General features: G+C 43.1%; 1 protein-coding gene and 1 long non-coding RNA gene across 2 annotated transcripts in view; both read right to left on the bottom strand.

Annotated features, from left to right (window-relative positions):
• Positions 1 to 1,243: 1,243 nt before the first annotated feature.
• Positions 1,244 to 4,058, bottom strand: LOC140329949 (uncharacterized). Its single transcript, XR_011920527.1, has 2 exons — positions 2,557 to 4,058; positions 1,244 to 1,911 (listed from the first exon to the last, which is right to left on the bottom strand). It is a non-coding gene; the product is annotated as an uncharacterized lncRNA (long non-coding RNA).
• A 969-nt stretch (positions 4,059 to 5,027) lies between these two features.
• ELP3 (elongator acetyltransferase complex subunit 3) overlaps positions 5,028 to 25,748 on the bottom strand; it is a gene marked incomplete in the record, with an annotated part of 54,561 nt that continues 33,840 nt past the window's right edge. Inside the window, 5 exon segments of the mRNA XM_072407222.1 lie at positions 5,028 to 5,261; positions 18,271 to 18,352; positions 19,301 to 19,528; positions 20,852 to 20,917; positions 21,761 to 21,851. Coding sequence (XP_072263323.1) covers positions 5,185 to 5,261; positions 18,271 to 18,352; positions 19,301 to 19,528; positions 20,852 to 20,917; positions 21,761 to 21,851 — 544 coding nt within the window.

The raw sequence follows: 25,748 nt of genomic DNA on the forward strand, positions 1-25,748 counted from the left end.
AAAACACCTAAGCCCTATTGTCACCAAAATTGCTGGGCAGAAGGTGGAGCCTGTGGGAACATTTCACAGGAATATAAGTGTTCCCACTAAGCTCCAATGACAGATTCCTTTGTCAGATTTTTTTTAAGGTATCCTCAGTAGAATGTCAATGACTCATTCAATGAATGGATGAGTGAATGGTGAGTCAATGGTAAGTCAAGGTGGGTCAATGATATGTCAATGGGAAGCCAATGGTGAGTCAATGGTGGGTCAATGATATGTCAACGGTGAGTGAATGGTGAGTCAATAATATGTCAATGGTGAGTGAATAGTGAGTCAATGATATGTCAATGGTGCATCAATAATAAGTCAATGGTGTGTCAAAGATATCCCAATGGTGAGTCAATGGTAGTTCAATGGTGAGTCAATGATATCCCAATGGTGGGTCAATGGTGAGTCAATGGTAGTTCAATGGTAAGTCAATGGTGAGTCAAAGATCATTAAATTGTGGGTCAATGACGAGCCAATAGTGGCTCAATGGTGAGTCAATGGTGGGTCAATGATAAGTCAATGGTGGGTCAATGATAAGTCAATGGTAAGCCAATTGTGAGTCAATGGTGGGTCAATGGTTGTTCAATTGTGGGTCAATGACGAGCCAATAGTGGCTCAATGGTGGGTCAATAATGAGCCAATGGTGAGTCAATGGTGGGTCAATGATGAGCCAATGGTGGGTCAATGATGAGCCAATGGTGGGTCATTGATGAGTCAGTGGTGAGTCAATGGTAGTTCAATGGTGGGTAAATGACCAGCCAATGGTAAGTCAATGATGGGTCAGTGATGGGTTGTTGATCAACAACAAATGAGCCATTGGCTGATTCTACAACGGTAATGAAATTGGTTTGTGCTGTATATATATATAGGTCCAGTTGGGAAATCCGTCATTGTAGCCGTGGTATTCGGGGGGTTTGGTTTTGCAGATGGCTCATCTTGATTGGTGGTTCCTCTTGATTATTGTGACAATACTGGACATTGGTTTAATGTTCAGTTAATGGACAGAAGAGGAGACTTTGCCCTACCCCTCCTTACTTCTTTTCTGGCCAGCCAGGCAATAAACAGACTTGCTGCCCCTTCTTTTTCTGACCAGCCAGGTGTTTCATATCGGAGAAAGGGATCTGGTGTTAATATAAAAGGACCCCTCCCCCCCAAAATAAAATAAATAAATAGGCACCCATGATTTCTAGGGCATTTAAGCATGCTATGTGAATGATTTGTGCGGGTCAACAATCAACAATTTTTTTCAAGCATTGAAATTAATGTAAAAACATAGCTTTAAACATACCTGACTATAACATTTATGCTTTTGGGACATGTTCCCACAAATTATCTTGATATCCCATTACTAAATTCAAGGGCAATGTAAAAACATGAGAGCCATAAACGTTAAATGGTAAGTTAAAAAATGAATAATTCTGGATATTTTGAAATCTCTGGCTTCCCCCTGCTGTGCAGTAACGGGAGGTCTGCGTCATCCAGGTCACATGACGTCACTTCTCTATATAAGCAGCCTCGTCCGTGGAGAGTTTCATCAAACATATTTGTCGTAGTTATGGAAGTCCTGTGTGTTCCTGTTTGGTCGTCGTCTCTCTTCATTTCACTCCTTAGGTTCATCACATCAGACGGGGCAGCAGTTTTGTGCTAATGAAGGTAATTCCCTCCTCCTGCCGGGTCCCAGGAATTCGTCATCGGTCGTCATTCTCTGCATTGCTCTAATGTATGCTGCCCGCATCATTCATCATTAAGCCAATGGGAGGATATGGACACCGTGCCACCTTCTCCGCTCCGCTAATACGTCTCATCAAGACTTCAATGTTCCTGAACCAGGAGATGCTCAGTCATTCGAGGGGAATTAGAACATTTCCCATCTTCCAAGAACTTGAAAAACATGAAAAGAAAAATCAATTACGTCTATTACTATTTTTTTATCTATGGAGATATTTTGTAATATACCTACCTGGAGCTGGCATGGGGGCAACTGCTCCACCTACTCCACGATCACAAAATGGCAGGGGGTGCAAGGAGATAGAATGTTCTGCATTTGGGCCACTACTTTATATTTCCAAGGGCCCCAAGTTATCTAAAACTATCTATCTATTGGTGTTTGGTTTTAGGATGAGGGGGGCACTTACTCCAGGTGCCCAATGCACAGAATGGCAGGACGTGCATAGGACATTTTGCATTTGGGACCCCACTACATGTTTTCAGGGGCCTCAATTTATCTAAAACCACCATTGTTTTAGGATGAGTGGGGGAACCTACCTCAGGTCCCCAGTTGTTATAATGACACGGGGTGCAGGAATATGGACTGCTGTGCATTTCAAGCCCCCACTTTCTAATTTCCAAGGACCTATCTAAAACCACAGCTGTGTTTATTCAACTTACTCCATGTGCCCAATTTACAAAATGGCAGGGAGTGCAGGAAGCTGGAATGTTATGCATTTAGGGGCCCCACTTTCCCCCACCAAAAAACATCAGGTCAACAACTAATTGCATGATAATAAAATAAATATGACGTTTCACCTGCAAAGGATTCTTAATTTCGTTGAACCAATTGTGTGATCTCAACATATCGCCAAGTTTCTGACCCTTCTGCAGCTGACCATTGCATCCTGGTCCACTATGCCCCCAGCCTTTGACTGGACAATGATGGACCACCAGCAGATAGAGGAGATCCTCTTCTCTAGGGAGGTCTATGGCTGGGAGGTTTTGCATCGACCTTTGTTCCTCTGATCTACACCTGGAAATTTTAAGTTGGTGACAATGATTGTGACTTTCAATATTTTACAAATCTAATTGTTCCTGCAACAATGAATATTGGGAAATTGCAGAACTTGAAGGCATTATTTGGGTGAATTAGGTGGTGGAAGGACCATAAGCTGAAGCTTTGATCACCACTATTATCCAAACCCGTGATTTATTCCTGGCTTCTAGGTCCGTTATAGAACCACACACATACAGGCTCATGTGTACCGTCACTGAGTTTGTTTACATGGATGTAACGCGACCTTATTAAATGCAATGTGACGAGACGGTTTCCTGAGAACTGTAAATGATGGGCCGAAGCTAATGACTTCCCGCTGGATTCCAGGCTCATAATTCCAAGGCGTTCTAGTGATTACCACAACAGTAATATTCTCTTTGATGGATATCCTGATGTCTTCTCTGTGTATCTGAGCCAGCAGGGTGTAAGAAGGAGAAGAAGCTTAAAGGAACATGCTAGAATTCATAAAAGGTGAGAGAAAACATCAGATCTGCTGCAAGGTGTCCCTCAAGCCACCATGGCCATGTCTACAGCAATTTTTCCAAGAAATTTTTTTTTTATTTTCCAATTTATTTTCCAATGACCCCCTTTCTCTCATTACTTGCCTGTGGCTCCTCTTTCACCTGTGGCTACGATTGGCAGTCTTCACTTCCATAGAGAGCGGCACTGATACTCTTGTATTGTAATGCACTCCCAGGCTTTTGTGGTGACATACAAGTGTTCTCCCCTAGCCCTTTAGCTGGGTGCACCACCTGGCACCTTTCAGTAGCCACCCGGTTGATTTTGGGTAGTTACTGAAGAGTTGGGTCACTATATAGGGGCAGCCACCCACCTACAATTTCTTCATCGGGTGGGTGGGCCAATGACAGCCTGGCTTCCCAGGCAAAACAAGTCCAGCTGTCTTTCATCCCAATGATTGGTGGCCAGGTGGGGAACAGCACTCCCTCCCTAAGGCAGGTATGGTGGCGAGGACTGCAACCTGAAAAAAACTGGAGGTGGGGTTTATTGGAAGGTGTTTAAGGTTTGAGATGTTGGTTTAGTTCATCTTTTCTAAGAAAAGTGTTCTATGTTCATGACCAACTGTGTGTGAACTGGGAGGACTTACACCCCAAGGAAACCGACTTTTTTAAAATATTTGAACAACTGGTGTGAAATGGAGTGATGGAGTTGACTCACCCAGTTCAATAATCCTATCCTCGGTGTCAGGAAGTCTGTATAGGTGTTAAACCTTCAAATTGCATAGCTGAAGCTGTGATCAGTTTTCAAAATACCAGAGTAAAGATGGTAAGATGGTATTATAGGTGGAGGATAGATGGTATCGAAGGTCCCCAACCCTGTCTGGAGATGGGGGTTCTAATTTGACATAGATGACCTTTTTCAAGCTTTCTTCTACCTTCTTTCATATGTGAAAACAATTCACACCTTCAGCCATGTCATTTGAAGGTTTAACACCTATGCAGACTTCCTGACACCAAGGATGGGATAATTATTAGGAGTGGTTCAACAAATTTCACACCTCTTGGTCTTGGACAATCAACATCTGCAGTATCACAATCCATATTGATTGGATTAAAGTGTGTGCTCTCTTCAGAATCTGTAAATCTGTGAAACGCCTCCAGGGGGCAGCCTTGCTTTCCAGGAACGGTAACACTGCGAGAGGGTTTTCCTAAAGTAAACCTGTACTCATATATATAGTCTTCATTGCCATAAGATAACATTTTTGGGGTTATCATTACAAAATATTCTTCTTGCTAAATTATTCTTTTTTTGCTTGAACCCTTGCCTTTGGATTCCAGCGCCTGGGCAGCAAAAGTCCCTGGTATGGAGCAGTGTAAGTTGAGGGTTTTCGCTTGGGCCGCATACCACTCACTTTTTTCTCCAGGATCAGGAGGCAAGTGACAATGACAGGAAGCTATGCCAGTATCAAAGATGGCAGCACTGGACAAAAGAAGAGGTAAAAACACTTTGTTGTACAGAAGTTGTTGCACTGCATTGAAAGATGAGTATGTATTTCCTATATGCCTTGGGTGAACATTAAGTGCAACTGAAACTGAACTGAACTGATTAAAGCTGCACATCGGGTACCAGGTTGTTACAACATTTGGCCAACTTCTGCACAATTTTAATATTTGTACCACTGTAGACAACGGTTAGGAATTCTTCATCCTGAACAAATCAATCAGATAAGAAATGATAGCAATAGATCATAATTACCAAATGATGAGCCGCATTGACCAGTTGTGCGTTTATTTGAATATAAATAAGATAGATCGTTTTACCTCCATAGAAAAATTGGAAGCCATAAAAGATGGAGACATGAAAATGGTAAAAGAAATTTGAAGATACAGAGTTATAAGCAGAGATCAATACTCGTGTACGCCCCCCACTCAGTCCAATCTCTTCACCATGTACGGCCCCTCTAGCTCATAGCCGATTTTCCTGTAATAGTTTCGGGTGCCGACACCTAGAGAAGAAAATAGAAAGTGTTAGCAATGTGAAAGCGAAAGAGTAAAACATTATCATGGACGATGATGCTTCCCACTTTGCATTGCTGCACAATAGTTGGGATTCAATGCTTCTTCGACCAATGCCAGAAAGGGAAGCTAAACAAGCGACTGGAGAAGCAAATGGAGAAGAGCACAGCAGGGTGCAGTCTACTCGCTCTTCCTCCACCCTCCCCTTTTCATTGTTTGTACAGCACTCGTTCTTTCATCTGGCAATGGAAACAATCACAAACGAGAAACAGAACCCTAACTTTAACCCCACTGAACATTTTAGGGTTGAACTGGAATTGTAATCCAGGTCTTCTCATTCCCGACCTTACCAATGGGGGTGCATTACCACCAAAGCCTTCCTAGAAAAGTGGAGGGTGTTATAGTCAAAAAGGGAAACCAAGTCCATAATAATGGCCATGGAGGAGGGGGCTTCATATTAATTCACTTTAATTTTTACTTACATTGCCCCCCTCCTGTATTGGAGAATAGACAGACAAGTCCAACGAAAAGAAGTGTTACTAGACTACAACAAAAAACAAAATACTCAAGAAAAGTAATGCAGCTATCACATCCAAGGTCTGGAAAGCTGCCATATACTACATTTTTTGCTTTAAAGTGCTAAAGATGATCGTATTCACTCACATGATCCATGATATGCAATGTTGTGATGTTTTCTTATTGAATTGATTCACCCAGCCAATGACATTGCTGCCTTTATACTGTGAGTATGGCAGCTCCTCTTGAAAACCCAAGCTCTTCTATTAGCCGGATACGCCATAAATGGCACTACTAATTTAGGAAATGCAGTTTTAATAAAGCAGGTTTATTTTAGCCAGTGCAGAAAAGGAAATAAGTATCGCAATACTCGATCTGTGCCAGGTTCATTCAGTGTTGAGAGCTCTTATTTCCATTAAGATTGGCCGAACAGCACAGTACAAATCAATATTTCCTATCTTAGACTACAAGGCTGAATTTCCAACATGTGAGCTGAGCTGAAATACAGACTGAAATTGCTGCGCTTTATTAAAAACAAAAAAGTAAATGCAATCTGCCGTAAACATCTGCTTCTTTCTGGGGCTTTAGATAAAGCAAATCTAAACTTGGCTTTAAAGGGAACGTAGACATCGATAACGGTCAATTTAATTTACATTTTTAGTTTCCAAGTTTATAAGGTTTTGGGTTTATATACCATGTGGGCAAAAGTTTGTATTAGCTTGATGGGCAATCCATTCTAAAACCATGGACATCAATATGGCATTGTCCCCTCTTCCCCCCAGCCTTTGCAGCTCCACCCTTCATAAAGGGCTTTTCATATGATGTTGGAATGTGTCTGCAAGAATCAATATGACCTTGTCTTCCCCCCACCTCAACCTTCGCAGATCTACCAGACTCCAGCCTTCTTGGTGAGCTTTCCATAAGATATTGGCGTCTCTTACGGAACCTAGGTTCGTTCAACAAAAAGAGCACTCAAAATTGAGACCATCGGCTACTGATGTTGGAAGGGAGGGGGTCTGGCTAACAATTGGGTGTTTTGATTCATCCACAACGTGTTCAGTAGGGCTAAAGCCTGGGTGATATAGTTATGCATTGAATTCCAAATGCAGCTGTAGCATCCTCTAGTCTTCTTGAAGGGCTTTCCATATAATGTTGGAACGTGTCTGCAAGAATTAGTATGGCGTTGTTTTCCTCCCACCTCTACCTTCACAGCTCTACCAGCCTCCAGCCTTCCTCAAGGGGTTTCCATAGGATGTTGGCATGTGTCTTATGGAGCACTTGCTAGGTCGGCTACTTAAGTTGGATGGGAAGACCTGGCCAACAATTGGTTCATCACTAAAGTGTTCAGTAGGGCTGAGGCCTGAGCTCTGATGGTTCCATGAGGGGGTGGCTTCATTCCATGAGGGGGTGGCTTCTTTTTTTTTAATATGCTTTCCATAAGATGTTGGAGCGTGTCTTTCAGAACCTGTGTTCATTCAACAAAATTAGGATGCAAAACCAAGAACAACTTCTGATGTTGAGTGGGAAAATCTGGTTAACAAATGGTGTTCTATTTCATCCCCAATGTGTTCAGAAGGGTTGAAGCCTGGGTTCTGTGGTCATGCATTACATTTCAGGATGATTTTTCACCTCTGTAAAGCTATAACATCCTCCATTCTTCTTTAAGGGCTTTCCATAAGATATTGGAGTGTGCCTGTGGGAATTTATGTTCATTCAACCAAACAAGCACTTGTGAGGTGGGTGAGACCAAGAAGATCTGGCTAACAATTGGTGTTTTATTTAATTTCATTTCAACGTGTTTGGCACCTCTTTGCAAGTATAACCTCCACTCGTCTTAAAGTGGATCTGCAGAGGAAGTAGTGTACTTTGTATTCAGCTTTACCTCCAAGCTTTACAGGTCAAATCCTCTTGTATAAATAAGCAAGAAGAGAATGCCGGAAGATATTCTGAGGACCCCCTCCATCACAAAGTGATATATAGTCTCCACCCTTTTCTCCCTTTCCACTTGTCTTTTAGATCAGCGTTTCCTACTGTAGAAATCGGGAGGTGGCTAGGGCTTCCATGAGCAATCTGAATCAGTTTCCTGACACCAATGGTCTTTTTGGATATCTGTAAGGGTGACATTTCTCCCACTGACCGCCAGGGCAATATACTGTGAGTGGTGGATACAGTAAATTTAGCCAGGGCCCCCCCAAGACCTAAAAGTTAATTCAAGGGTTCCACCATGTTAAAAAGGTTGAGGAAGCCCATTACAGATGCTTCTAGACTCTTCCACTAAGGAAAATGTTACAATAGGTTTAACTTCTCTTTTTCTGGAAACATAGAAGATCCTTTTCATTATAAACCACAGAGCCATTCTTTGCTTGCAGATCATTTAAAACAAATGTCTTCGAAAAATCAACAGAGAGAAATTGGAGACACGAGGGTAAATGGGTCAGATGCTGGGTAATCGAGCAGTTTGTGTAGTTTGAACATTTCCCTGCCGAAGCCGGAGTAGAAGGAATGTGTGTCGTACCTGCTGGGATCTCCGCACCGTGCCAATAAGAGTAGGTAGTAAATGCTTCCATCAGAGCCGCCGACAACAAACATTAACGGCTTCCATTAGTGGCTGCATGCTTCCCTCAAGCTTCGGCTCTGCTGCCATGCCTCTCCATGGTCTCTGCTGCCATGTTAAAGCCATCCAGTGTGACTTGACTTATTAGGAACTAATCAACACAGGCAAAGCTGCCATTAACACCCCGCCGCTGTGTATACTTATCACCGGACAGTAAATTGCTAAAGGTTTACATTCTTTCGATGTCACACTGAGTGTTCATGTATTGCTAGTTCTTGTGGGAACGTAAAAAAATATTAACCCATGCTTTGTCAAGATGAACTGCCAGAGTCAGAAAAGGGGCATCTTGTAATAATTTGGGTGAACTGACTCCAGTGCTAATCTTCAATAGAACTTTGTGTCTTTGTCCCTTCCATGAGGGTTTTCTCCAATGTTCTGCTCAACTAAAATTGGGAAGCGATGGGGGGTTATGCCTTCATTTTGGCTTTGTAATATCTACAAATGTTGGCCAGAACCAAGTTATTTGCTGTGGGCTTCGCATGACTGAAGTCTCCAGGAGCAAAACTTATGTTAGTGCAATAGATAGCAATGTGCACGGTTCGACATGGTATTTGTTGACTCAGTGGCCATCCTTCTAAGATCCATTTATGTTGTAGGCAGAGAATGTTGAAAACATCCCCTGCTAATGCATGCATTTAAGCAGTGCATTGTTTGAATGCAAAATGTAAACATTAGGAAACCAAGCCTATTCGCTTAAGCCTTAAAACCGTCAGAATATTTGCTTACTTTAGGGTTCAAATGTCTCCTTCTGTAACTGATTCAGTCTGATCCTGCAAATCAGGACTTGTATCAACAGACTTCTGTTCACACGAGAACTGCTTCTCTACCTATGGAAGTACATTGGAATACAAAAACAGCTTAACCTCGCTGGCGGTAATCCCGAGTGTGGCCCACAGTTACTTTTCATTACAAAAAGTGGTAACCCCGAGCCACACTCGGGACGGGGATGCCTGCCTGGTATATCCCATTGGTGATGCCTGGCCAGCATCTGGGTCCCCTTGGCCTCACACCCCAGGGGATGCAGATGCAGGGCAGGCATGCAATGTGCACTTGGGGACGGGACCGGCGGGAAATTTAAAATAGGATGTTTTTTAAAATGTCAAATATACCGCTTTGACATTTAAAAATACTAAAATAATCATAATGCCAGAGAGGTTAAAAAGAGGTCAAGTGTAAAAGAATGAGGTCAACTTTAGCTGTCCATGAATGACCTCAAAAAATCGCAAACTGATCTTCAATGCAAGTAGAATGCAACAGAAAGACAGCATTTGCCCAGAGACACAAGACCTTACAGTGGAACTAAACGTTTAGGGTTGTTTTGGCAATAATGCTACCACAATGTGCATGGATTCTGGCAGACTTACCTTCTAGGGTTCTCCCCTCCAGCAGTGCAATGTATGCATTGGTATCTTAAGCCCAGACTTCTTCTGGCTCTGCCACTTGGCAGCTTTTGATTTACCCCAACAGTCTCTATGAAGTATTATTGTACACGGCACTGCTAGGAGCTTTCCTTGATTGAATACCATGCCGTAGCGGAAACCTCCTTTGTCCCAGTACGCTGGATGTGCCTGGTGCCACCATCCTCGTGTTCCTTCTTCTTATGGCTACTTCACCCGATTTCACACTGCGCAAGTGTGAGATTGGGTGACGTAGCCTACTGTAAATGGGAAAAAATGTAAGAAAAAGCCCCTTCTGCGCATGTCTAATCACGGGCATGAGCAGAAGAACCCAGAAGCCTCCTGGGATGCAGGACATGGGTATTCCAGGAGGCTCTGCACTCCCATTCTGAGTCTGCCAGAGCCACTTCCTGGTTAGAGGGTGACAACATTCTGTTACACTCTTCAAACTGCTCTCCAGGGTTGTCCCATTTATTTACGTGACTCCTTGGAAGGCTGTAAGCAGACCTGCTGACCCACATTAAGCAGGAACAGTCCCCCAATGTTGATTTTGAACAATGACAAACTGTGGATGAGGAAGGAATAGGCTGATGAGGATTAGGGGGGGAAAGACAAAAAAGCAAAGAGCAGACTGGATAATTCTACATTTAATTGTACAAAAATCCCTAGAACCAACTCCAAACACTCTGGAAGTTAACCTGACCATATACTTTAATTTTTTTTATTGTTGGTCTACCGCCACCACGAAGGTTCCATCCAACACAATATACAGTCCGCAGTATAATTTAATTTAAAAGCTTGAAGACATGATTTTTTAAGTGCTGACGCGTTTAACCGTATGAGCCTGAAGGTGCAGATAACATCGCTGTTCTGCCGTGTAATTATACCTTGTGCTCCAACAATACTGCCGCTCCACATTCGTCTGCATTCCAGAGGACCCAAGGTGAGTGCACAAAGTATTATTATTATGTTAAATTACCTTATATTGTCTTTAGTTCTTTGTTTAGTCTGTTTTTCATCTCGCAAGGATGTGTTTGTCCTTTTCTAAAAATATGAAGCGTGCGTAAAGTACGTAACAAAGTTCAGAGTAATTAAATCCTCCAGCGTCACCGGTAAATATACAGATGGGACAATTATTCTGAAAACAGCGCAAACAAACCCCCATCCCATGTCTGTTTTGTTTTATTAACTGACTTAACTAAAATAAAAAAAGAACACCACTCTGAAATGCGTAAGTTTAATGGGCAAACGATGGTTGGGTGGCCTAAGGTTCAACAATATGGGAAGGTTTTTATGGTCCTTTGCAGGAAGGTTAGCCAAGGCTTTAGTATTGTACACTGTTCTCCAATAATTTATTTTTTAGTTGCTTGAGCATCTACAGAAGCCTCAAAGAAGGTAAATATGGCAAATAGAGGAGAGTTATGTTATTTTCTGGGAAATCACTAGGTGGAGATTATTGAAATGTGGTGTATGTATTTTCTGAAAGTATTTTGGTGGGTGAGGATGCACCTGTCTAAGAATAGTACCTGGAGAGATGATACTGCAGAGATCTAGAGCTGAGCATCCTGGGATCGTGTATGGCAAGACTTTAATTATTGTGAAGCTTACCATGGCCAAAGCATGCCACTTTGAAATTTCAAATTTCTTTTGTAATTGGTTGTCTGGTCTATATAAAGTTAGGAAAATTGAGAAAGGAGAAACCCCTAAGAAAGGGGTCCTGAGTGGGAGTTCTTCTATATAAAGGATATCACTGACAATACGTTAGAGTGGTGTATTGACATCAGTTGTTATATTGTATCCATGTGAACCTATATTATTTCATGAACCTTTGCAGTACAATAGATGTTCAAATCCTTGTGGACACCTATCACATCTATATACGTTTGCTAGATATCCCACTCCAAAACCATGGTCATTAGTATGCGCCTGTCCTCTCTCCAATGCCCATTACCAAAGAATTATCCCCTCCCCGGTGGCAATTAATGTGGCATTGTCCCCTCCTAAATGGTCATTAATATGGAGTTGCCTCCAGCATGGCCATTAAAATGCAGTTTTCCCCTCCCAATGGCGACTTATATGGAGTTGTCCCCTCTTCATTGGCCATTTATATGGAGTTGCCTCCACCCTATGGCCATTTATATGGAGTTGTCCCCTCACCAATGGCCATTAATATCGAGTTGCCTCCTCCCCATGGTCATCAACACGGAATTGCCTCTTTTATAGCCATCGATATGGAGTTTCCTCCTCCATGACCAACTATTTGCAATTGTCTCCTTCATGACCATCAATATAGAGTTGCCTCTTCTGTGACCACTAATATAGATTTGTCCCCTCCCAATGGACATTTATTTGGAGTTGTCCCCTCCTCAATGGCCATTTATATAGAGTTGCCTCCTCCCTGTGGCCATTATTATGAAGTTGTCCCCTCCCCATTGTCATTTATATAGAGCAGTTCCCTTCGTGGCCAATAATATGGAGTTGTCCCCTTACCAATGGCTTTAAACATGGAGTTGCCTCCTCCATGGCCATCCACATGGAGTTCCTTGCATCACGGCCTTCATCCTGGAGTTGCCTTCTCCATGGCAATCATTGTGGTGTTGCCTCTTCTTTGACCATTATTATAGTGTTGTGGCCTTTATGACTATACCATGCTCAACTCTGCTATGAGGGCTTTCCACCAGATTTTGGAGTGTGTCTGTGGGAATGTGTACCTATCTGTAAGTTTAGGTACCAATGCTGGATAAGAATACCTAGTTCACCATTCCTGTTTATCCAAAAGGAGTTCAGTAGGGTTGAGGTCAAGGCTCTGTGCAGGACACTAGAGTTCCTTCACACTGGAGACCCCATGTCTTTATGGAGCTGGCTTTGTACCCCGGGGCACAGTCATGGGGGAACAGAAAAGGGTCTTCACCAAACTGTGACCACAAGGTTGGAAGAACCCAATTGTCTCGAGTTCCTCCACACCGGACTGGTCACACTATGTTATAGAGCTGGCTTTTTAATACAACATGACACAAAATACACAAAATTTACTAATTAAATGACTAAAACATAATAAAGATTAAAATAAATAAAAAAAAACAAAATCAGCAGAAAAACAATAGCTAAGGAAAAAAAAAATAATAGCTAAGGGCAGGGAAGAATAGAAGGGGTGGATTAATTAGGGCTGATTAGGGTTGAAGTTGCTCCATTGATCTGTATTTGAATGAAACAGTAAATACAATGTAACAAAAATGTTGCCACATTGTGTTCCTCAATTCAGGTTGATACGTTTCTTCTAACACAGCACAAATTGAAATAAACACCAGGTCCTGGCTGTCATTTTGACAGCTAGGATTAGCTGGCAATAGCAACAGAAATTGGGAGCATAGGAAAAGGGGACAGGGGGTATGGTGTATGCCCCTGTACTCAGATTTAAAGCTATATACTGTGTGTGCTAAGCTAACATTGGTTAATCTGGTCAAACAAAGCTGTTTCATAGGTTGCAACGACATAGAGATGCTAAGACCTGTAAGCATATTGTCTCGGCTATGGAAACTGGGAAGGTCTCTAGTAAAGCCAATATATATAACCAGACATTGGCAGGGTCCCTATTTTGATTTGCAGTGGCGCTTCAACGGCTTTAAAATCACCTGGATTCCAAGAAACCTGTGCTGCGTCTTTGCCTGTAACCCACTGCATGTAAGGAACTCTTAGGGACACCGACAGCAAGGCTCATTCACAGAAAGGGCAGCCATTTTTCTAAAACTGAATTAGGCTTTTATTACCGCTGTTAGACGTACTTAGCGAAGGTGTTCATTAACATTCAGGCAATCTTATTCCTCCTCTGAGATTTCCCCATGTAAATAACTATTCCTCCCCATCCAAACAAATGAAATGTTACCTTTATCCTCCGCGGACTTCATTCCCAGGTTTAAATTACCGGCAACATTATGAAAATACAATTATCACGTTGATGTTTGTTTTGCTATGAAAATGTCAAGTGATAGAAGCAGTGTGAGATCAGTTCCACAGTCAGTTCAATGGAAATGGAGGAACTCTGTTAGGTAACTAGACTAAAGGTAAAGAGGACCTGTATTATGGTAAATAACTCTATTCCTTCTATTACTGGTTTATATTCACATGAGGTTTGGGGTGTCTTTTTGAATACTATAGTGACAGTTGTTACCAATAGGCTGCTCTGTTCTCATTGCCGGAGAGGAAGCTATAACTGAGGAGCTGGAGGGGAAAGATCTCCCTGTTTCATGCATACTGTGGATCACAACTTTTCCCCCTTTTTCCAATACCCTTTGATTATTACCAGTCATAGGATCACCATTATCAGGAGGTGGATCCGGAATAAATTATATTGGGAGCCCAGGGGCAATGCTGGTGACTATTCGTTTGTCTTATTTTTTTTAAAGATTCCCCATTTCCCTATGGAGGATCCCTGGTTATACATGAGCTGAATTTATCATTTGATTGAGCAATTTATCATTTCTTATTTGACCATAATCAATAAATATCAAATAAAGAATTGAAGAAATGATCAGTCAGGTCCAATAACGTCTGAGCAACAACATGAACAACTTGCTCCTCCAATGACTATAATATTGTCTCCAGCCCCTTTTAGTTGAGCGACCACCTGGCATTTTTCAGTAACAACCCGTCTGTTTGGGTGGTTACTGAAAATTTGGGCCTCCACCTGCCTACAGCTTCATCCCACCCAGCATAAAACTGGGGAGAATACTGGATTACCAAGGTGGCCAATACCAGGTTTCTGATGGGCACCATTGGCCCAGCCATTTGGAGCTATATATGATGGACTTCCCACAGTTCTTTAGACCCCAAGCACAACATTGTGAAATGGATCCAGGGGTATGTCCCTTGAAGGCTCCAGGCAACTTTGGAGGTGTAGATCATGACTCGAATGGTCCATTTTCACAGCCTAAAAACTGGGGGAGAATTGTGGACTACCGAGGTGGCCAATACCAGGTTTCTGTTGGGCACCATTGACCCAGCCATTTGGTGTCTTACATGATGGACTTCTTACAGTTCTTTAGACCCCAAGGAAAACCTTGTGAGAAGGATCCAGGGATATGTCCCTCAAAAAAGGCACCAGGCACTTTTGGGAGGTGCAGGTCATGACCCGAATGGTTTACATTGACAGCCTAAAAACTGGGGGAGAATACTGGACTACCAAGGTGGCCAATACAAGGTTTCTGATGGACACCATTGGCCCAGCCATTCGGTGCTATACATGATGGACTTCCTACAGTTATTTAGACCCCAAGCACAGCATTGTGAAATGGATCCAGAGGTATGTTGCTCGAAGAAAGCTCCAGGCAATTTTTGGAAGTTCCGGTCATGAGTTGTTAACGTTGACAGGTTTTCTGCCAGCCATAGTCTCTGTGAATCTGCATCAGGCTCAAAACTTTATTGGCCCTGGGTAAAATGGGTGAAGCAATTGCAAAGAGGAACACTTGGTGCACATTCACACCTAGAGTTCTGCAATATTCCATAGATAATTGAAGGCATTAAAACTGATAATGAGAAGATTATGTTTATCGCTCAATACCAATTATTTCAATGGGATTCATCAAAATAATAACGATGCAATTTACGAGCCAATTATATCCTAATCAATGTGATTATGTGCACTGTGAACAGAAAAAAAAATATCTGTTGGCCTCCAGATAATATCTTCCGTATTCCTGATCTGCTAAAGCATTATTGGCATATTAACCATAAAGATTCTGCTGAAGCTGGCTTAGAGGTGACACAATCGTGTGAATCTTGGTGCCAGTGTCCACAAATGTCTGCAATGGGCCCATGCTACAGCCTAATAAAGTTACAATGTACAGTCTAAATTACAAGGGGAGAGGAGACTGAGGAAATGCTTCACCCCCGGCCAATAAAATTGGTTGGCCCTCTGCTTTGGTACAACACGGCCCCTAGTGGGCCAGATCTACAGCTATCCATTCAGAACAGCTCAATGAGAAGAATTGGTATTGCTGATTGGACAGCTGTCAGACACAGAAGGAAGTGTCAGAACAATGTGCTATCTGCATAGGCTCTGCAAAAGCATAGAGATTTTTTGGCCAGGGGGGTTGAATAATAATACAAAAATACTTGGAAGTTTTGCTACACCCCCGTTATAGTTATGGGCCAAAACTTAAGTACCCTTCATATCTAAATCTCACATAAAGTTATTACATGCAGGCTTCTCTCTCCCTTTGTGCCAATCCCTGGCTGGCTGCCATGTTAATTTTCTACTTGAGGGCACACAAATGGAATGGCTGGACTTGTTGTCAGCACACAACATCGGCCTCTCCCCTCCATCTCTCTGGGGATGAAGACACCAAATGACTGATAAACCACTTGTAACTTTTAATCCAGAGGCTCCATCCTGGGCCTTGGCTGGTGTTATCTGCTTCCCCCTGCTTGGGTTTGGAGATTTTGGGCAGCGTGGGTGTCCCAGGTTTTGCTCTTTGCACATGGAAGCAGAAAAAAAGCTCAGCGAGATTGGATCCACTATTGCGTTTTAATTCCAACACAAAGAATTCATTATGGCGGTACATCGAGAACAGCGACGGATGGAAGAGTCTGCTGCAGTACAGTGAGCTGTAAAAATGACTTGCAGCCATAGTGGTCTGTGTTCTCTTATTTGGGTGTTTTTTTATATTGGAATAAAGCGAAAAAAAACAAAAAAAAACAGGCAAAACACAGCTGGGTCTGATATTAGCATTATTGTTATCTACTGATATGAATACACAATGCATTGTTCATAAACTGTTTTACCTGATAAACATTATAAAACTGTTCTCCATGTCTGCAGTCCCTGACCTACTCCCACACTTCATTTGCAGTCCCTGGCAGTCTCCTACAGTGTGTCTGCAGTCTCTGACCGTCTCCTGCAGCGTGGCCGCAGTCTCTGACGTCTCCTGCAGCGTGTACGCAGTCTCTGACGTCTCCTGCAGCGTGTCCGCAGTCTCCGACCGTCTCCTGCAGCGTGTCCGCAGTCTCCGACCGTCTCCTGCAGCGTGTCCGCAGTCTCCGACCGTCTCCTGCAGCGTGTCCGCAGTCCCTGACCGTCTCCTGCAGCGTGTCCGCAGTCCCTGACTGTCTCCTGTAGCGTGTCCGCAGTCTCCGACCGTCTCCTGCAGCGTGTCCGCAGTCCCTGACCGTCTCCTGCAGCGTGTCCCCAGTCCCCGACCATCCCCTGCAGCGTGTCCGCAGTCCCTGACCGTCCCCTGCAGCGTGTCCGCAGTCTGACGTCCCCTGCAGCATGTCCGCAGTCTCTGACCGTCCCCTGCAGCGTGTCCGCAGTCTCTGACCATCTTTTTTTCATTATCATCATATATATATTTTTCATATAGAGAACACTACATGTAGTCCAGTGGAGGAACTCTGTACCCCATAAGTTTATAACCAAGGCTGTATAAATATCCCCTTAGAAATTTCAGTAAGGTGCTTTTTCTCATTCTAGCTCCAACTTTCTAAAACATTTCTTAAGGAATTCATGGCTGGCTACACTGTATGAAGCAAACTAACTTTGTATATTTTAGCTAACCTTTGCAATAACCAAAACTTTCTATTCTGTTGGTCTCCTAGGAAGCTCAGCACAGTCACCCTGGTGTGTCTGTACATTGGATATTCATCACACTGACACCACAACCAGCAATGAAGCCCAAACTCAGCTCTGCCCCAAGGCTATGTACACAAATTAGATGATTCTCGTCTGATAATCGGCTCAGGACTGATATCGGACAAGAATGTGGCGTGTGTACAGCGCTCGTTGTCCCTCCTTCTGACAACTGTCCTAGCGGATCCACGGATGACGAATGATCTTAATGAAAGTGAAGGAGGAAGGGCACAGCGGGGTGCCACTCCGTCGTTCCCCCCTCTCCCCTATCTATAGAGCAGAAAGGTATTGTATGTACAGCCTTTGTTTATGCATCGTGCAGTCTTTTGTCATTGGAAAGGATCGAGAAAGATTATTTCAAACTACAATTATTGCACTTGTGTACATGAGACCTCACATCTGCTCTTTGTGCTGTCATTTGACTGGGCTAGATTGGTGATGGCCACTTGGAGCCGACACCTCTTGCCTATCAAATCACAGATCAGAGGCATTAACTACAAGACTGATTTCAATTCTCAAAATATATGATATAAAGGTCAATAAAAATGTTTGCAAATTTAAAAAAAAGAAAAACCTAAATCTAGACTGATAGGTTTTTAGATTTTAGGTTTAATATGGACGCTTTCAAACTTCTCCCCAGACCCTTTTATCCAGGCGCACCACCCGGCACTTTTCATTAACCACCCGGCTGTTTTTGGGTGATTACTGAAGAGTTGGGTTAAAATACAAGGGGGCTGCCACCCATCTTTAATTTCTTCAAACCCGGGGTAAAAAACATTTCAGGGATTACCACTGAACTATAATATACAGCGAGACAATATTAAATGCTGACATGGCATAAAACTCACCTGATATGACTGCAATCTTGCAGGAGCCGTGCTCATCCCGAGCGATTCTTTCTGCTTCTTCCATCAGCAGCATCCCAAATCCCTGAGATCAGACAGAAACCACCAAGTTAGTGCACAGTAACCCAAAACATAAACCTCACCTGGCCTAAATTGCTTCTAGTAAACAGTGTGGGGTCTGCAAGTGTTTGGATCGACGTTGATGAACAGAGCTCTATTGGCTTTATTTTGGATTCCGTACCCCCATACAAGTTAATGAGAATGAAAAAACACGGAACAAATGAATATTGAATTATCTCACAAGCCTCTTCACACAAGTTCTAAGTCTTTAGATCCATGTAGGTTGATTTTTGTTTTCCAAAACACTAAACCTGGTTCTTTGCTGCTTCAAGCAGAACCTTTCCCCACACCGTCCTACCCTGAAAGCACCTTCCTGGTCTTCTAAACCAAAAAGAAAGAAAAATACATATTTTTTTCACTGGTGTCATGTTCCTCTTCTTGTTTACCTTGGGTGACAGCCATAGGGGGCATTATTCAAGGACTTAACTAGGCTCACTCCATGAAGTATTGTGAGTTCAGCCTGACCCCTAGGAGCTATAAACAAAAAGATAGTCACAATGATGAAAGAAGGAGGCAGAGAGGACTCGATTTTGAGTCCCAAAAACAGTCGGGACGAAAGAGAGTCCAGAAAAGGACTGCCGGTGCTGAACTAACAGAAGGCCAGAAGTAGAATGTGGAGTTTCAGGTATGCAAAGTAGATATTGGACATCTGGGGGGTTGATGACAAGTAAGATCAAGCGGGACAAGTGTTTGATTATACACCACGAAACGCGTTGGTGTTTGAACTCAGAAATAAATTATTGCCACAAGGTGAACCCTCATCCTCCATGCATTCCCAGATACACATGAGCAATGGTCTGGTTTATATTGTCCCTTAAAACAGAAGCCCAAAGCACCACCTACCAGACACTTGCCCCATCCCTGAGCTTCATTCTCAATGATGGGCCCACACAAAATGATCTCTCCCACTCACCTGGTGCTGGAATTTGGATGGGTCTCGGCTGCTGACGGGCACCACGCTGCCGTAGACGTGAAGCTCTCGTACTATGGAAACCCCTCCCTTCAGCTCTGGTCTGAATGATTCTGGGGAGCACTTTCGTAGCCGCAACAATCCAATGAGAATGTCCTGCTCGGGGTCCTCGTAGGACAGAAAGGTTTCCCAACCGCCATTGGCCACATAATCTCTCCGAATCAATTCCACCTGCACAGAAGAAGAACATGGCCCTTTATTCAGTACATTTAGATTTTTAATTATCTACCCCTCCAAGTGGGCAGTCCCACCATCTACCCCTCTAAATGGGCTGTATTTGCATGCACTCTGCCTTCAGTAACGCCCACTTGTGATTTTGAACCTCCATGATTGAAATAACTGAAATCCAATAAAAGAAGAGAGCTCAACAAAGACAGTCCAGCTGGGGAGGGAGGGGCTAGATAATGCTGGACATCCTCCAACCAGTGTTCTGATTTGTTGCAGCTTCTAATGTACATTGTATATAACTATACAAGTCTAAAGACAAGGCCGCTTTAAGGAGAGGTGCCCTCCCCCCCACCATTCATCCATATCAACATTCACATTAATGCACATCAAGGCAAATTACAATAATATTGCTGCACTTGTTCAGCAGGAAGCGCTCTCTCTTTTTTGCTTGTTCAACATACGACAGCCGATTTCACCAGCTGGCACCCTCCCGGGTGACCAGCCTGATTAGCTGCCTCCGTGCAGGCCCCGCTGCCTCCTAAGTATGTATTACAAATGAGATTTAAAGAAAATCTGATTGCTTTTTTCCCTCACTCAGGCCAACGACTTCCAATTTCATCAGAATGGTCGCTCTACCCTGACGGAGAGCTGCGCGGACGTAACCAGCGATGATATTTATTTATGAGATGTGTATGACGAAGTCTCGCTCCTCTGCTGGGTATTTAATGTGCTGAATAACACACAAAGTAATTGAAAGGGCAGAATGTATATGAGCTGATGAATGTGTCTGGGAATTATTCCTGGTGGTTGGGGACACCGCAGGTCTTTTGTCGGGATTGCTCATATACTATATCAATGGATCATCGGAATACCGGAGAGAGCTCAATGATGGGTGACTATACGCATACGGCAACTGTGCGCAATCACAGATCTCAATCAATTAAATTATAACTAAAGGCAACATTTTATTCAATGGGGTCACAACCACCATTAGGTGGTGTCCCTGTTATTGCAATTTGCTCTCTTTGATTGTTCTGATCACCGATAGGCCACCAGCAAAAGAATAAAGGGTAAGTATTCCAGCGGGGTCACATGACCTTATGACAGTGGTGTAAGAGATGTTCTCTTACTTCCTGTTGGGTCTACAAAACAGGAAGTAAAAGGGAAAAAAATACTAACATCGACTTTAACCCTTTCCATTTAAAATGCAGGAAAAACATTTTGGCTTTAGATGACTTTCTTTTTAATCATTGCAAAGCTTTATTGGATATCATCTTCCTTTCCTCCATGTGACAATTCTCAGATAAGAAAAAGCAGAACAATCACCTGATAGGGTCGGACTTTGTGATGAATTTCTTGGATTCCCACTTCTCTCGTCCTGACATCACGACACTGTACAAAGAAACACAAAATTGGCACAATTACTCTTTGTAACCCTCCTAGTCCTCAGTCACAATGCAAATGTAAATGTATGCAAATACTACACAGAGTATGCTGGAGTAGGGAATGTCACCACTCTGACTTGTGTGCATATATTTTAGTTTGAGCTACCGTGGTCTGTAAACAAAAGGATTACAGCAGCCAGAAAATAGAGAAAAATGTGATAAGAACCAAGAGCTCGGCTGCCTCAAAAGCATAATACAGCTTGGTATTTCATCGTTCTTGGTAATCCTATTATTTATTCCTGACCATTACCACTTAACATTCCCCTAAAAGGGTTAGTCTAGCTGGAAGCCTCTCAGGTTTACCACTCTGGGACATAGATGAACCTAAGGCAAAGTTCCCATGAGCCACAATCTATAATATCAGTGTATGACATCCAACTCATATACGGGGGGTGGGAACTCCTTCTTCATGGCTTTGTTGGTCTTAGATCTGTGAGTCATGAGAACTGCAGCCTTAACAGGGGGCAAGATTTTTGTTCCTCTTCTACAATCTCCACACACTTGAAGGAACCAGCTCCAAGGACCACCTCCACAGACCCAACCCAGGGTTTTCCCCAGGCCCTTTAGTTGGGCGCACCACCCAGCACTTTTTAGCACCCACCCGGCTGTTTTTGGGTGGTTACTAAAGAGTTTGGTCACAATACAGGGGCCACCACCCACCTACAATTTCTTCCCACCCGGCTTAAAAAAATTTCTGGGTTGAGCACTGCAACCACTATCAACAAGGTCTACATCTACGTAATGACTCCCAATAAAGACCCCAAGATAACCATGTCAATGCTGTACATACCTCTGTACCGAGATCTTTCATCCGTGCTAGGGCCAGCTCCCGAAGATTTCCATGCTCCACCCCAGAGCTGACCAGCGGCATGGGAATGTCTCTGAACAAGGGAAAATGAAATGCATGTTAACTTCACAGATGAAGAGACAAACAGGTCAACCCATAAGCGGCATTTAGTATATGGTGGCTTGCAGTTTTTTTAATTACCAAAGTTGGTGACAGATTTCCTATTACACCGTCCACACAAGGGGCTGGGGAGAACACTGGCAATGTCATTCAAAGATTGCTTCCAGTGACAATCCTAATCCCAAAACCTAATCCTCCCTTGATATTTAAATCAAATTTACTAAATGCTGATGTATCAAATTAGAAGGAAATACAGGACAGGCCTGGGAAAAGTCACATTCTGTGCATTATTTTTATGCTCCTTTTAGCTGGGCATACCACCCAGCTATTTTTGGGTGGTTATTGAAAAGTTGGCTCACAATACAGGGGGGGTGCTACCCATCTATAGCTTCCATCGGGCTGAAAAAAATTTCAGAGAAAATTGCCCCCTACAGGCAGCATAATGGCATACTAAGAAGTCTGGTAAGCTTAACCTTTGAGCTGTGCATCCAGCAGAGAAGTCAAGAGGTCATGGAGAATCCTGCACCTTAAGGGCCAAAGCCTAAAAGAACTCAATCAACTTCCTACTGCCAGTCACTTTTTTAAAGGGGAGGTCATGTGGCAAATAGAGATCATGTAACCAGCAGGTAACAGAACCCACCACCAGAGGGAGTGCTGAAGCAGATGCAGCTCAGGTGGTGTTCACGCCTCCACCAGTAGATGGAGCACTTCTGCAGAATATTCTGGTCCTCTGGGGTAAAGGGGCTGTTCTCGGGGAGTCACATGACCAGGGGGTGACCAGTGGATAGGATTCCTGAACAGAGGAGCTGCAGAGGAGTCCAAGGTTGATGCCAGACAAGGGCACAGATGCCCTGGCTGAATTCTACAACAGTACATACCTGTTCCAGTCTAGTGACTCATAGCCGGGGGTCTAACATACTATAGGGTATGGACAGGTAGGTTTTAGATGTCAATGCCTGGGTTAGGCATCTGGATTACAGCGCCCTCCTACATTTCTTACATGACTCACACTGCATTATATCCCAATCAATAATTCCTTTTGCTAGAAATATATACGGCTGCACTGCAGTGTGCCGAGGGTTAATGAGAATTGTTTAGATCTTTTTGCATATTTACCATTTTCAGTAACCCAATGCCCACCAACAATAGATAAAAACTTTGAAGAACATTTTAAGCGCNCCGTCCATTAGGTTTGCTGAGCCGCCGGTGTCCTCTCATCTTTCAAGTAGCTGAGATGCTGGAGGGAGGCACTTGTATGGTAATGCTCTTCTAAGGGTGCTTTGAACATCTGGCCACTACAATGGGATGTGAGAACGCTAATGGAAACATAACACGGCTCCGAAATGGAGGGGATGGGTCTTAATTAGGGACTTTTGTCACTCGCGCCTGGAGGACGGAGCAAAGTTTAACCTATAGCTGAGTAATGCAGTAATAATGGAAGCCAGTTTGAGTCTTTTGTCCATTGGCCGAGGTTTTATCAATACATTGGGACCAGTTGGGCGACAAAGGCCGAGGGGTGGTGATGGAACAAGATTCTGAACAATCTAAGGCAAAAAGGCCGTTTGCCCACCGCCGATCCCTTAGCAGCTTAGGGCACTTTCTCTACCCCTCAGTCTGGCCCAGGGTGCCTCAACGGTGGCCTCTGACATCACCAAAGGGGTTGAGACATGAGACTGCTACAGCCCTATAACATCAGTGCTCCCCCTACTGGCTGCTGGGGTCCACAGTCCACAAGCCAAGTTCATTTGGACTCAATAGTGGCCTCTGACATCACCAAAGGGGGTCATAAATGTCAAAGAAAAGAATCTCGGACTGCAGACTTTCCTATTATTAATATTACACAGTATTTATATAGCACCATCATATTACGCAGCGCTGTACAAAGTCCATAGTCGTGTCACTAACTGTCCCTCAAAGGAGCTCACAATCTAATGTCCCTGCTATAGTCATATGTCATTAATGTAGTACAAGGTCAATTTTGAGTGTAAGCGAATTAACCTTAGTGCACGTTTTTGGAATGTGGGAGGAAACCGGAGTACCCGGAGGAAACCCACACAAACATGGGGGGAACCTACAAACTCCATGCAGACAGAATCCTGGCCGAGATTCAAAGACCGGAGTGCTAACCACTGATCCACCATGCTTTCCTAAAGAAAAGGTCTGTGATGGTTTTATTTATGATATGTACAACCCCTTTGGTGATGTCAGAGGCCACTGTTGAGTCCAAAGGAGCTCACAATCTAATGTCCCTACGATAGTCATTTGGCATTACCACAGTCTAAGGTCAATTTTTGGGGGGAAGCCTATTAACCTAACTGCATATTTTTGTAATGTGGGAGGAAACTGGAATACCCGGAGGAATCCCTCACAAACATAGGGAGAACCTGCAAACTCCATGCAGTTCTGGCTGAGATTTGAACCTGGGACCCAGCACTGCAAAGGCTAACCACTCCCCTGTATTGAGACCAGTAACCACCCAAAAACAGCTAGGTCATCACCGAAAAGTGCTGGGTGATGCGCCCAGCTAAAAAGGGCCGAGGAAAACACGTGTTCTGTCAACTGTCTCAGGCGTTATGCCTGATGTCTAGCAGCCACACACCAGGGGTCTCCGGCGTCCCACCAGTATAGCCCAGTCAATCAGAACTAAAGGCTTGAATGGGCAAATCACTAGGCAAGCTAAATTATAATATATCGAGAGGACCCTGCTGCTTGGACTGGCAATCAGCTCAAACAAAAAGCTGCCAAGCGTCACATCAAATTTTAAAGTATTTTAAATAATTTTTGCAATATATTTTATTATATTATTATATATTTATTTATATATTTATGTTACATTTAACAAAAGCCAGTCAGAAGCAAGTTTTTTTTGAATATATTAATATTTTATTACTTACTATATTTTATATCTTTTGTTACAACTGGCAATAAGCCAAAACAGAAACCCGCAAGCCAGCGGACTAAGATCCTCTGTATTTTATACCTATTTAAAGTAATTTATTTGTTATTTTTTATAATTTAGTATTTATTATACTTTATATTATTTTATTATCTGCTTTTTAATGCCACACTAGCTAGAGACTTGTAGAAGGATGCTGCATTTTATGAGCAGGAATTAAGAGGTTTTATGGCACGCGGAGTCTTTTCCACCATTAAACATTTTATAACGCGAGTAGAGTTTTACTTTAAAGACGTGGCCTTGGGATTTGGTCCCTCTCGTAAATTTTTATTGTGCCGGTAAATCACATTAAAGGTGATAAAAACAAGCGGCGTCCATTATTTCCAGTAAAGAATAACATGGTGTAACCTTTGCTGTGTGTAAGTGTAATGTGCGTTTCCATGTCACAGGCATGTAGTGGATGATGGGAAGGGGAGCTGTTGGTGTAATCTATAGGGGGGGTCACGTTGGATATCTACGCGTGTCGGCAATGTAATACGCCCGAAGCAAACAGGTCACCAGCCTTGTACTCCTCATTACAAGCAAACACAGGTTGCCCCCCCGGGTCACAGAGAACTCAGTATTAGTGGGGACACTGGGTCACTAATACAATTTGGAAAGAAAATCAAAGTCATTTTTTTTTTTTTCTTTGCAGAAGATAAACACAGAATTCTAAAAGTTTGAAGAAAAGCCAAGATATAATGATAAAAAAAAACATTTCCTAAAAACGAAAGGCGGTCGTGGTTGCAGTACTGCTCTCTTCTCCAGCGCTGTCCCCTTCAGTAATTCCTATTCGCCACAAGATGTCTCCAGTGTTCCAGGCTGGATAACCCCTAGGAGGGGGTGTCTGAGAAACACAAAAAACTTCCTTTGCCTTCCTGACTGAGCCAAATCCATCTTCATTTGAGTCCTTGCAGATTATTATTATTATTATTA

This window comes from Pyxicephalus adspersus, chromosome 4 (genome assembly GCF_032062135.1).
Source record: "Pyxicephalus adspersus chromosome 4, UCB_Pads_2.0, whole genome shotgun sequence".
Classification (NCBI taxonomy): domain Eukaryota; kingdom Metazoa; phylum Chordata; class Amphibia; order Anura; family Pyxicephalidae; genus Pyxicephalus; species Pyxicephalus adspersus.